This window comes from Plectropomus leopardus, chromosome 3 (genome assembly GCF_026936395.1).
Source record: "Plectropomus leopardus strain MGB_pleo_1.0 chromosome 3, ASM2693639v1, whole genome shotgun sequence".
Lineage (NCBI taxonomy): Eukaryota > Metazoa > Chordata > Actinopteri > Perciformes > Serranidae > Plectropomus > Plectropomus leopardus.
The window spans coordinates 24,238,863-24,251,781 of NC_142178.1; the positions used below are offsets into that span (position 1 = coordinate 24,238,863).

Genomic DNA, 12,919 nt, shown 5'->3' on the forward strand with positions numbered 1-12,919 from the left:
GAAACATTGAATTGCACAATTAATAGCAGGGTATTTATATGGCATTATCACCATAACATTTGAACTCTCAGATAAGTTGAACTAAAGTTTGGATTGACCTAAAACACGGAATACCTTCAATTAAAGGGTGGTGCAGAAATCGTGGCGGTCAGTTGCAATTATCGCTGCCTGTCGCTTTCCAGTAGCTTTTTGAACAAGTTGTCCACCCAGGTTGAGATCCTCGCATGTCCTAGATGCCATTTCTGGTGCAGAACCTTTTCCAACACTCCATGTCTGTATAAACCCCTTTGCCTCCTGGGTATGTCAAAATAATGGTCAAAAAATCCATAATATAGCATGTCAACAAAACAGCCAAAAACAACATAGAATAGCGCGTTTAGACCTGTCATAGTATAGCGCGTCGAAATAATCCCCCAAAACGTTATAATATAGCATGTCGAAAAAACGACCCACAGCAACATAGTATAATATGTCGAAAAATGTCAAAATATGACATGTCAAATTAAACGGCTGAAAACAACACAGAATAGCATGTCAGGACCTGTTATGTATAGCATGTCAAAATAATGAAAACAAAGCCAAAAACATCATAATATAGAAAAAACGACCCAAAAAGACATCTTTCGACATACTATACTATGATGTTTTCAGCCATGTTTTCGACATGTTTTATTATGATGATTTTGGCTGCTTTTTTAACATGCTATGCTATGACGTGTCTAGACATGCTATTCTTTGTTGTTTTCAGCCCATGACGTCAAGTTTTGACATTTTTCGACATACTATACTTTGTTGTGTTCGGCTATTTTTTCGACATGCTATATTCTGACATTTTTGGGCATTATTTCCATATGTAACACACTATGACAGGTCTGCTGTACACTGTAATACATAATCAGTGCATGTTTGCAGCGTAGCCTTTAACATCCTCTTTTTTTTTCTTCTTTTTTTTAAAATGTCTTCAGGAGCCCTCGTTGATCAGGGGGTGTTTGAGGAGCTTGCCCGTGAATACGTTCCTCAGCTTTACGACTGCATGCAGGACCTCGGTGTCATCTCCACTATCTCGCTGTCCTGGTTCCTCACCCTCTTCCTGTCTGTCATGCCGTTCGAGAGTGCCGTGGTGGTGGTGGACTGCTTTTTCTACGATGGCATCAAGGTCATCTTTCAGCTGGCGCTCTCTGTACTCCACGCCAATATCCACCAGTTGCTGGGCTGCAAGGATGATGGCGAGGCCATGACCGTACTTGGCCGGTAAGACAGACAAAATGTTTCATGTCTGGACATTTAGGGTGTCTTGGTGTCTCCTTTTATTACTCTTACGTCACTGTGTGAACACTGAAATTAATCTCCCCATTATTAGATATTTCTGTCCTACGAGCTCAATAGAAGTCCTGCTAAATTTCGTCAATCATTTGTGTATTTTAGATACTTGGACAGTGTGACCAACAAGGACAGCACCCTCCCTCCCATCCCCCACCTACACTCCTTATTGACGGACAATGGGGAACCACATCCAGAGGTCGACATCTTTAAACTGGTCCGCAGCTCCTACGAGGTACTGAACTTAATGTGTGTGTGTAAAGCTGTGTCCTCCTCTTTGTTTGGTCTTTAGACATGCAATGAAAAAGTACAGATCTGCCATTTATTTAGTGCTTTCAAATCAAATTTCGCCATTATCTCATTTCTCAAGGAAGCTGGAATGCTGCAGCTTTTAAATTAAAGACAGCATCTTTTCACTTTATATGATTTTATTTTAAATTTAATTTACCTTTTTTATGTATCTAACTGAAAAGCCCAGCTGTCTCCTCACAATCATGCAACTGTCTCTATCAGTCCTTGCTGTTTCTACTGTGATAACATATTTTGTGTAATATCACAGCTGGAGTGACCTACATTTCTCTCTGTTTGTCCTTCTCTTTTTTTGTGTCAGAAATTTGGTTCAATCCGTGCAGATGTTATTGAACAGATGCGTTTCAAACAGAGACTGAGGGTCATACAAACCATTGAAGATACAACTAAACGCAACGTGGTAAGGACCCACTAACTTACTCTGATAAATCCGGAAATTATGCAGATGATTGTAAAAGTGCAGGCAGATTTTTTAAAATGTAATTACTACAATGTTCTTGCACAACATTTCATGCAGTCAGCAGAACACTAATCAGGCAATTTGCCAACTTTAAAGGTCTTAGTTCTGCTTTGTAGTCATTATTAGATGCTGTCTTTTACACTTTTATGTTCTGATTGTTTTATATTGTGTTTCAGGTCAGGACTATTGTTACAGAGACTGCCTTCAGTATTGATGAGTTGGAGGAGCTCTATGTTCTCTTCAAGGTGAGTTACAGCTTATATTTTCATGTTGTGGGACTTGTGCACATTCAGCTCCCACACTTCTGCCATGCTAAAGACCTTGCAGCAGGTCTGTAAAAAAAACAAGCTATAAAAACACATGGTAATGATTAATTTGCCACTTAATTGTTGGCACAGCAATTAAAATGATCCAGATTATTTGAAAATAAAATATTGTCAAAGTGTGTTTCACAAACATGACAAAAATGCAACTTAGCTTTGATTTTTAATTAATTGAATGAATGAATAAATATGGAATTATTTGGAAACACTGACCAAAAACAAACCAAACACTGTGGTATGTTTACCCGCCATCATCCAATAGCACAAACATAAACACAAACATTAACCAAGAAAAAGACATTGACCTCCCACAACTAACGTTTTGAAGATATTCCATAGTGAAAAGAAAACAAAAAATAAATAAATACCTGATTGAGATAAAAGAATTATAAATATAGCAGCTTGAAAAGACACAATATGTGAATCTGTGCCATAGACTATTTTATCCAGTTTACAATCCAAAAGTTTGCAGTCCACACAAAACAGAGTCAGATGGATCCATAATGTTACTTTTCTTTTTCTGTTACTCTTCTAAAAGTTAATGTGCCTGTTCTTCTACAGTTTATATCTAAATACAATTTATTTGGATATATTTTATAGTCCTTGCTCCTCTATTTCTCTCTCAGGCAGAGCACCTGACCAGCTGTTACTGGGGTGGTAGCAGCAACCCCACAGAGCGTCATGACCCCAGTCTGCCCTACCTGGAGCAGTACCGCATCGATGTGGAGCAATTCAAAGGCCTATTCAACCTGCTGTTCCCCTGGGCCAATGGATCCCACTCGGACCCTCTGGCTTTACGCTTCTTTCGTCTCCTGGATCAAAACGGAGATGCCCTCATCAATTTTCGGGAGTTTATTAATGGCCTAGGTATGTAAAGTAAGATGTGTGCTTGTAAATACTCTTTAGAAGTAATGTTGTTTTACATAGCTAATCTGTCAACAAATTTTGTTTCAAGTCATGTCAGAAAAAGCTTAATGACCATGACACTACTATTTAACATACTACTGTATCCAGTATGATGTAATACATTTAGAAGCAGTTGAAATGTGCCCTTTCTAAAGCTTGTTGGTGTGTTTTAGGTGTCCTGTATCACGGGGACCTCACCGAGAAGCTGAAGCTCCTCTACAAGATGCATGTCATACCTGGTAAGTGTGCACCTATGCAGCTCAGTGATCTCAGAAAGATGTCTCTTGGAATCTACAGAAAGTAATTTTGTCAGAGGAACAGGATTATTGGCTGCACAGGAAAGAGGTGGCTCAATGGAAAAAGCTGAGCTCTTCGTTTCACTTCACTGAGCAAATCACTTCTTCAGGATTAGCTTTGTACGTGCATTTTATCATTCCATGATTTATGTGACAAAACTGACAAAACTTTTCAGTCCTCAACCTTATGAATACTCAAGTCTGACTTTTAATAACACATGGGCAAAGTGATAAGCTTGTTACATACTTTCACCAGTTAGTATTAATGATGTGGTGTGATTGAGCCCAAAAGGGTAATCATTAGTAACTTTATGGTCTTAAAGGGACATTTCACCCCAATATCAAAATTAATTAAGTTTTTCCCTTTTACCTGTCATGCTATGTATCATTCCAGATTGTTTTGTTGTGAGTTGCCAACTGTTGGAGACACCAGCCCTAGAAATGTCAGCCTTCTCTCCAATATATTGGAACTAGATGGCACTCAGCTTGTGTTGCTCCAAGAGCCAAACAAATGCATTTTAAAAACTCAACAGCAGTGTTTTTTAGAAATTATATACCTGCTACTAAATAATTCACAGACCCTGTTGTGAGCAGTCTCGTGCATTAAGTATTTTCTTTCTAACATTCAAACATGCATCTACTTCTACCTTACATAGCATCACTAACCTAGGTCATTTTACAGCTCAGCCAAGTAAGATGCCATTAATGTTAGCTTCTATATAACAATACTGATGAATATATAGCACTACAAGTAAGAGAAAAAGTATGTATTTTTGATTTGGTGGTGAACTGTCCCTTTACTTTGAAAGTTTGTGAAAAATGAAAAAAATAATTAAAATTAAAGGCTGACAGAACGTTTTCACAAGCTGAATTCCTTTCTCTCAGAAGCCACTCATGAACAGGAAGAGCCTGACTCTGCCTTTGAGGCCACTCAGTACTTCTTTGAAGACATCACCCCAGAAACGTCAATCGGTAAGATAACTTTATTTTGTTGTCGAATTTGTTCTTCTTTAATAACATCCTTTCCATAAGCACATAAGCCCAGCTATAACCATATCAGCAGAAACACTGGTTGTCCCCACAGTGTTACGGGGTGCCCAATATTTCCCGATACTTATACTATGGTGTGTAATAGAATATAGCATTTCATCCAAAATGGTATAAAAAACTACTATAGTATGTCGTTCCAAAAGTCATAGAATAGTGTGTCTTTGATAATAGCATAAAAAAGTCATACTTTAGTATGTCGTTGAAAACAGTATGAAAAAGTCATATTCCAATATGTCCTCCAAAATAGCACAAAAAAAATCATGTTGTTCAAAATCACACAAAAAAGTCAAAATATAATCATGTTGTCCAAACTCAGAAAAAAAGGCACAGTATTGATCAGTATTGGCATCAAAAATGTATACTATACTACGTTGTCCAAAATTGCACAAATAAGTAATAGTAAACTATGTCATCCAAAATAGCATAGAAAAGTAATGTTGTAGTATGTCATCCAAAATAGCATTAAAAAGTCATACTATAGTATCTCATCCAAAATATCATATAAAGTCATAGTATTGTATGTCATCCGAAACACCATCAAAAAGTCATAGTATTATGTCGTCCAAAATAGCATAAAAAACATCATACTATCATATGTTGTCCAAAATCTCCCAAAAATGTCATAGTAAAGTATGTTGTTCAAAGTAGCATCAAAAAGTCATACTATAGTATGTTGTACAAAATATCATATAAAAGTCATACTACGTCCAAAATGTTGCAAAAGTCATAGTGTTGTATGTCATTCAAATAGCATTGAAAAGTCATATCATTGTATGTCATCCAAAATAGCCTGAAAATGTCATAGTATTATATGTCATCCAAAAGCATAAAAAGTCATACTATAGTATGTCTTCCAAATTCTCCAAAAAACATCATACTATAGTTCATCCTCCAAAATCTCCCAAAAATGTCATTGTATAGTATGTTGTCCATAGTATCATCTAAAAGTCATATTATAGTATGTCGTACAAAATATCATTAAAAAAGTCATACTATAGTATGTTGTGCAAAATGGCATCAAAGTCATAGTTTAGTATGTCGTATAAAATATCACAAAAAAGTCAAAGTATAGCATGTAGTCCAAAGTAGTATAAAAAAGTCATACTATGGTATGTCATCTAAAATAGCATAAAAATGTTATACTATAGTATGTTGTCCAAAATAGCAAAAAAAATTCATAGTATAGTATGTCGTCCAAAATTTCACTAAAAAAGTGATAGTAAAGTATGTCATCCAAAATAGCCTAAAAATATTATAGTAAATAGTATGTCATCCAAAATTTCACCAAAAAAGTGATAGTATAGTATTTCATCCAAAATAGCCTCAAAATGTCACCATATAATATGTCATCTAAAATAGCATAAAAAAAGCAATACTATTGTATGTCGTCCAAAATCTCACGAAAAAGTGATAGTACAGTATGTCGTCCAAATGGCACAAAAAAGTCATAGTATTGTATCCAAAATAGCAATAAAAAATTATATCATTGTATGTCATCCAAAATGGCGTAAAAAAGTCACATTGTAGTATGTTGTCAAAATATCACAAAAAAAGTCATACTATGGTATGTCGTCCAAAATAGCATAAAAAAGTCATATCATAGTATGTTGTCCAAAATGGCTTAAAAAAAGTCAGACTGTTGTATGTTGTCTAAAATAGCATAAAAAAGTCAGACTGTAGTATGTTGTTCAAATCGCACAGTCAGAGTAGAATATTTCATCCAAAATAGTACAAAAATGTTGTGCCATAGAATGTCGCCTGAAATAGTACAAAAATGTCATAGTATAGTATGTGGTCCAAAATAGCTTAAAACAGTCATACTATAGCATGCTGTCCAAAGTAACCCAAAAAAGTCATGGTATCGTATGTCATCAAAAATAGCACAAAAATGTCATACTGTAGTATGTCATCCAAAATGTCCCAAAATAGTCATAGTATAGTATGTTTTTCAATGTCATAGTATGTCATTAAAATTGCATAAAAATGTCACAGAATAATATCTTGTCCAAAAAGGCACATAAATATCACAGTACAGATTTCCAGCGTAATTTCCTGTTCTGTTATTACTAATAATGTTGCCATTCATAAAGAAATTGAGATTGCCATGCTGATATTTGCACAAGTGAAATTTGCAGTTATGGGCATGTCATTTGATTCACAGAAGAAAGGGTGGTTACATTATTGAAACCACAGACACAGTGTGCAGCCTGCATTGTGCACACTGGCGGTAATGAAAGGCACCAAAATAAATGTGAATACAAGCCTTCAGAAGTTTCCTGTGCTGAATATACACTAGAGAGAGAAACTGCCTCAAACACCTTTGTTAATCTGAGAGCTGTAGTTTGGGCAATTAAAACTTTTAGCAGACACTGATGATTTACTGTTGAACTACTCTGTGTCCTGGGTATACAGAAGTAGAGCAGGTGTCTGAGTAAACTCTATTAGGAACCTGCAGTAGATAATTTGTAAGTAAGAAAATATGTTTGATATAATGTAAGAATATGCAAGTCCTCAAAACACAGGATGCTGCTAAAAGATGGGCACTGAACATTCAGTCAAGCTTTTAGAATTTTGGCTGCAACCATTGACAGATGATTATTTTTTACCAGTGATTCATCTTTGGATTATTTTCACAATTATTTTAGTCTATAAAATAACAAGGACATTTCTGAAAAATGCTCATCACCATTTTCCAGAGCCCAAAATGACATCTTAATTGCTTCAAAACCCAAAAACTCTACATTTACACTCACTGGGTGACAATTAAAGCAGCAAATTTTGACTTTTAAGAAGCTGGGATCGGCAAATGTTGAGTATCGATTATTAAAATAGTTGGTAAATATATTTTTTCCAAACGATAAATTGTTGTAGTATTTGTTAGTAGCTTGAATAATGGATAATGTAAATATTTTAATTACACAAATGTTAATGTATTTCCTCTATCCTCAGGTCATGACTCAAAGTGCAGAAATGAACGGGATGATGGCTTTGTCAGAGTTACATTTAAGACTGAAAAAGGTAAGTAGCAAAGTCAGTCATTGAAAAAGAAAATATATAGACAAACTATATAGAAACAGAATATATTCATAATGTGAGCAACAAGAGACTGCAATTATTCAGCAAAATACTGACATCTAAGATTTCTTTTTTACTGTACCACGAAAAACTATATCTTCAGGTTCTGCACTTGTAACATAAAGTCTACTAAAAAAATATGAGTTTGTGCTTGAAATATTCCTTAATGTTAATACCACGTTGTGTACATTTTACAGTAAAGAAGCTGAACACTCCTGAATATCGCCATTACCTGAAACTGTGGAACCAGGAGACAAAACCTAAACTAGAAAACACAAAAGACCTCCCCAAGCTGAATCAGGTAAGACTAAACCCTCTGTATTTGGTTTTTCATCAAGATTCAATGATTGATTGCCATGTCATTCAAAATTGACTTAACAAATTACACACAACAACAAAACACGGTGTGGTACACACCCGAGGCGGTCCACTAAAACACGTGGCCACAATTAAATACAATAACACAGCCATGTGGATCATGACCTAATAGTGACAATTTTAAGCCCAGATGAAATGAAAATGCCTTTTTAACACTGTTAGATCACTTCAGTGTCAGGTAATAAATAACAGGAAAAGTGTCATGTTATAGCAAAATATTTTTCAGATTCTTTCATGTCATACGTTAATTTCACATTACTACATCATACACACTTGTTTCTTTTTAAAACAAAATGTTTCATGCTATAAGTTTAAGTGCTAAGTGTTTACTCATGTTTAAATGAGGAAATGGTGTGCAGAGAAGAATAGATTGAGGATTGTGGTTCAGTTACACTGTAAGTTCTATGTCGTGCTGAGGTTGGCACATAGTGAGATTTTGTTGTTATTGAGTGTGGTGGATGATATTGCAAAGTTTTCGTACAGTAGACCAATGCCAAGAGGGATTTAACAATGATCTGCCAAAAGGGGCACATGAAAAGTTTCACGTTACAAAAAGAAACGTTTCTAGTTAACGTGACACATTTGTATGATTTAATAAGATGAAATTATGTTGTGACAACATAGAGATATCTTTACTAAAATGTTAAAAAAAAATTTAAACATTATTACCTGACACTGATCAGTTTTTGTTTTTTTCTGGTGTGGGTAACGCGCTTCAGTATGCAGCTATTTAACAACATGCAAAAACAAAAAAAAAATGCAAGAAATGTTTTCTTTGTATTCTTATATCAAAATCCAATGTTTTCATGTTTTCTTCCTAAACAAAATATGACGTGTGCTTTCATTAGCTATTAACTAATCTTACACTGGACTGCTTCAGCAACTAATGTTGTATGAAGCACAGGGTGGGATTCGTCTGTCTCCCTGACAAATACCATCACATCGGTGTAATACCGTCAGGGCCTTACAGTCATTACATAACCGTTTTTCAGCAATTAAATCAAATTCCCCTCAACATCATATACAGCCTGCTTACACTATTTCACTTGGAAAACACGTCATAATACTGAAGCTAGATACTCTCGAAATGCTGTTTCATCTGGACTTTAAAGCGCATGTGCTTGTTTCCGTGAGGGCTGTAACCGACTCAGAAATTTGGCAGCTCCATACAAATATTCAGCAATTCATTTTGTTTTCCATATTAATTATTACATTTATTGTTTTCCCCCGTTAAAGGTTTTTTGGGGGAGTTTTTCCTTATCCACTGTAAGGGTCCAAAGACAGAGGGATGTTGTATGCTCTAAAGCTTTCTGGGACAAATTGTGATTATTGATAATTGAATTTAGTTTTATAGTCTGAATGAGGCTCAGCGGGACGTTCAGTGTGACAGCAGCAGTCATGTAATACGGTAAACAAGCTAACAGCACTAACAATGGATCGCAAATATGCAACAACAATTTTTGCCAACAGCAGATATCAAACAAAAGCCAAAGACAGCAGCATATTAATTTCTGTGAGCTGTAATCTCACCACCTCTAGGCAGAAGAGTTGTCTCCCTCTCACTCTTTACTAAATATTGTACAAAGCATTTAGGTTGTGGATTGCTTCAGGATAAATACTACTATGATATACAGTATATGCATAAGAAACTACAGCAGGGCATAACTGATGTCTTGTGTTTCGTCCTTCAGAGCCAGTTCATTGAACTTTGCAAGACTCTCTACAGCATGTTCAGTGAGGATGTTGCAGAGCAGGAGCTCTATCACGCCACAGCGACAGTCACCAGTCTGCTGCTGGAGATGGGAGAAGTGGGAAAGCTCTTCTCCTCTACCGGCAGAAAGGACCACAGCATGGAGGGTAAATCAGAACCGAGCATGTGCACAAGAGACGCCACAGATCCCAAAACCTCCAGAGAGGCCGTGCTCGATGGCGTGTTCCAGCAGCAGGGCCAGAGTGGCGGCTTTGTCCCTGCAGATCTGGAGAACAAGCCGAGCCCCTGTGAGGAGGGGATAGGAGACGAGGGGAGCGAGCAGCTGCCACCTATGCAAGACATCAAGCTGGAGGACTCTTCTCCCAAAGACATAGGTACATCATCCGCCATGCTTATCTCGGATGATGAAACCAAAGATGACACTTCAATGTCATCTTACTCGGTGCTCAGCGCAGGCTCCCATGAGCTGGATGAGAAGCTGCAGTGCGAGGACATTGCAGACGACACAGTGCTGGTGCGAAGCGACAGCGGCCCCAGCGGGGAAAGAGGTAACCAGCCTCATGGGGGTGGACCCCACGACAGAGGGCTGCCTCACAGCACGAGCATTGACAAAGACTGGGCCATCACGTTTGAGCAGTTCCTGGCATCTGTGCTCACTGAGCAGGCCCTGGTGCATTATTTTGAGAAGCCAGTGGAAGTGGCGGCTCGTATAACAAACGCAAAGAATGTGCGTAAAGTCGGGCGCCCCCTTCTGTCAACAAGTGACTATGAGATCTCGCTATCTGGCTGAGACTTCACACACAGACTTTGAAAAGGGATCATCAGTCAGGGTATAAATGTCTCGCTGAATTTTAGAGGACAATGAAGGTCAGTTTATGTGTATGGTAGGTGATTGAATGTGACCAAAAACTGCTCTTAGTGATGTATTTTACCAGATGTGAAAGACTTTTATTATAACAATCACCAGATCCTGTCCAGCTAAGAGGGAGCAGGACATTAATATTAAGGTTTGCTCAGATGAAATCAGTGTGTACATGTACTGTAGTAGCTGTACTTTATAAAAGATATTATGCATAGGTGTTAATATTGTAATCTCTAGTACTCTTAGGATATGTAGATGTAAATGTCCACAGATACAGAACAGTTCTAAACTGGGATATTGATAGTCTACGTATGATCACCTAACATTATAAACAGTCAAACTATCGCTTCCTAACTTTATGATTCAATTTGCTCTTAATCACGAAATGTTTTCAATTTCTCATTGAATGACAATATGAACATGCAAAACAAAGCTGTGAAAATTCAATGATAAAGTGAATTTTCATGTAAATATTGTCACTTCCAAAGAGAGAATAGTTTCAGTCAACAACCAAGCACACACCTATGACTTCCTAGACATACACTCCCCCAAAGTACTGTTCCCAATAACTGCTGTCCTCCTGGTTATTTATTGGTAAACACAAGTAACTTTTTTATGACTAAAAGAAAAAAAAAAAACACCTGATGGTTAAGAAATTCATGTGTCCTAAGAAATGATGATTTCACTAAAAAATGCTGTTGAATGAAGAACCTGCACTTTCTTTATGTTTACATAATGTGATCCACTAATATACAATGGCCTTTTTTCTTAACATGTTTTAAACCTTTTGCTCTGTACATTGTTGTGTTGCCATTTTTTTAAGTGTATGTTATTTTTATTATGTATTTTTTTATTTTTTAATGTCCAGGTAGTATTACTCTGGATCCTCATGCATTCTGAATAACTCCATCAAATTAAAGTTTCAGTATGATTGATTTAAAACTGCACAGTTCAACGCCTCAAGCCTCCTTTATTGACTTCATCAGACTGAGTGCCACCATATGATTATACTATCACTAAAGAAACTGAGTGTTGCTGCCATCTGGTGTTTGATTATTTATGCCACCAATTATTCATTTATTTCAGACCTGATTTTTAGCTGTAAAATATAATGATGGAGACATTGAATTATCATTTCTCCTTTTTGAGCTAGTTTTTTATTCACAAAACCTTAAAATTATGCTTTACAGTGACTCAAATATTTTACATTATTTAAATGAATGCCAGTGACTAGTGTGACTCAGGTACTAAGACTAAGAACATTTTCACTTGAACTAGACTAATTTTCATATTACTTTATACCTGTACTTCACTATGTAGTGGATGATGAGGACAACTGATAAGAAAATATTCAAATGCCTACCCAAAACTGAAATTTCTTTTGGAGATTCCTTAGATGACCTTTGGCTGATATGAGTCAGGCTGATATTCTTTGATTTTGACAGACGCATCTGGCCAAACTGATTTTATCTGTTTCGGGACCACTTCACCAGATTTATCAGCCAAAACTATATATAACTCAACTTTGCGTGCCTTAATTTGCTCTGCAATATCACAATTAGTGTCTCAACTGATAAATCTACAGCCAAATGATATTTTATGGCATAAATAAAATAAAATATCAGCTGATATATCTGTCTGCTCTTCTGATATAAGGGTCATATGATGATGAAATGCAAAATTCAGTAACAGCAGTGACGTCTGTCAAAAACTCGACTGATATATGAGTCAGGCTGATATTCCTTGATTTTGACAGACGCATCTGCCGATACTGGTTTTACCTGTTTCTGGACCACTTCACCTGATTTATTGGCCAAAACTATATATCGCTCAACTTCACGTGCCTTAATTTGCTCTGCGATATCACAATCAGTGTCTAAACTGTATGAATCTACAGCCAAATTATATTTTTATGGCATAAATAAAAAAAATATCAGCTGATATATCTGTCTGCTCCGCTGATATAAGGGTCATATGATGAAGAAATGCAAAATTCAGTAACGGCAGTGACGTCTGTTGAAAACTCGACTGATATATGAGTCAGGCTGATATTCCTTGATTTTGACAGACGCATCTGCCAATACTGGTTTTACCTGTTTCTGGACCACTTCACCTGATTTATTGGCCAAAACTATATATCGCTCAACTTCACATGCCTTAATTTGCTCTGCGATATCACAATCAGTGTCTAAACTGTATGAATCTACAGCCAAATGAAATTTTATGGCA

At 36.5% G+C, this 12,919-nt stretch overlaps 1 protein-coding gene across 1 annotated transcript in view; it reads left to right on the plus strand.

Moving 5' to 3' along the window:
• The window catches only part of tbc1d9 (TBC1 domain family, member 9 (with GRAM domain)), a 60,716-nt gene extending 49,079 nt beyond the window's left edge, over window positions 1–11,637 (plus strand). The window contains exons 12-21 of the mRNA XM_042484931.2: window positions 966–1,251; window positions 1,426–1,555; window positions 1,931–2,029; window positions 2,266–2,334; window positions 3,039–3,279; window positions 3,492–3,557; window positions 4,500–4,586; window positions 7,614–7,682; window positions 7,937–8,040; window positions 9,809–11,637. Coding sequence (XP_042340865.1) covers window positions 966–1,251; window positions 1,426–1,555; window positions 1,931–2,029; window positions 2,266–2,334; window positions 3,039–3,279; window positions 3,492–3,557; window positions 4,500–4,586; window positions 7,614–7,682; window positions 7,937–8,040; window positions 9,809–10,618 — 1,961 coding nt within the window. The 3' untranslated portion in view covers window positions 10,619–11,637. The remainder of the gene's footprint in view (window positions 1–965; window positions 1,252–1,425; window positions 1,556–1,930; window positions 2,030–2,265; window positions 2,335–3,038; window positions 3,280–3,491; window positions 3,558–4,499; window positions 4,587–7,613; window positions 7,683–7,936; window positions 8,041–9,808) is intronic.
• The last annotated feature ends 1,282 nt before the right edge of the window (window positions 11,638–12,919 follow it).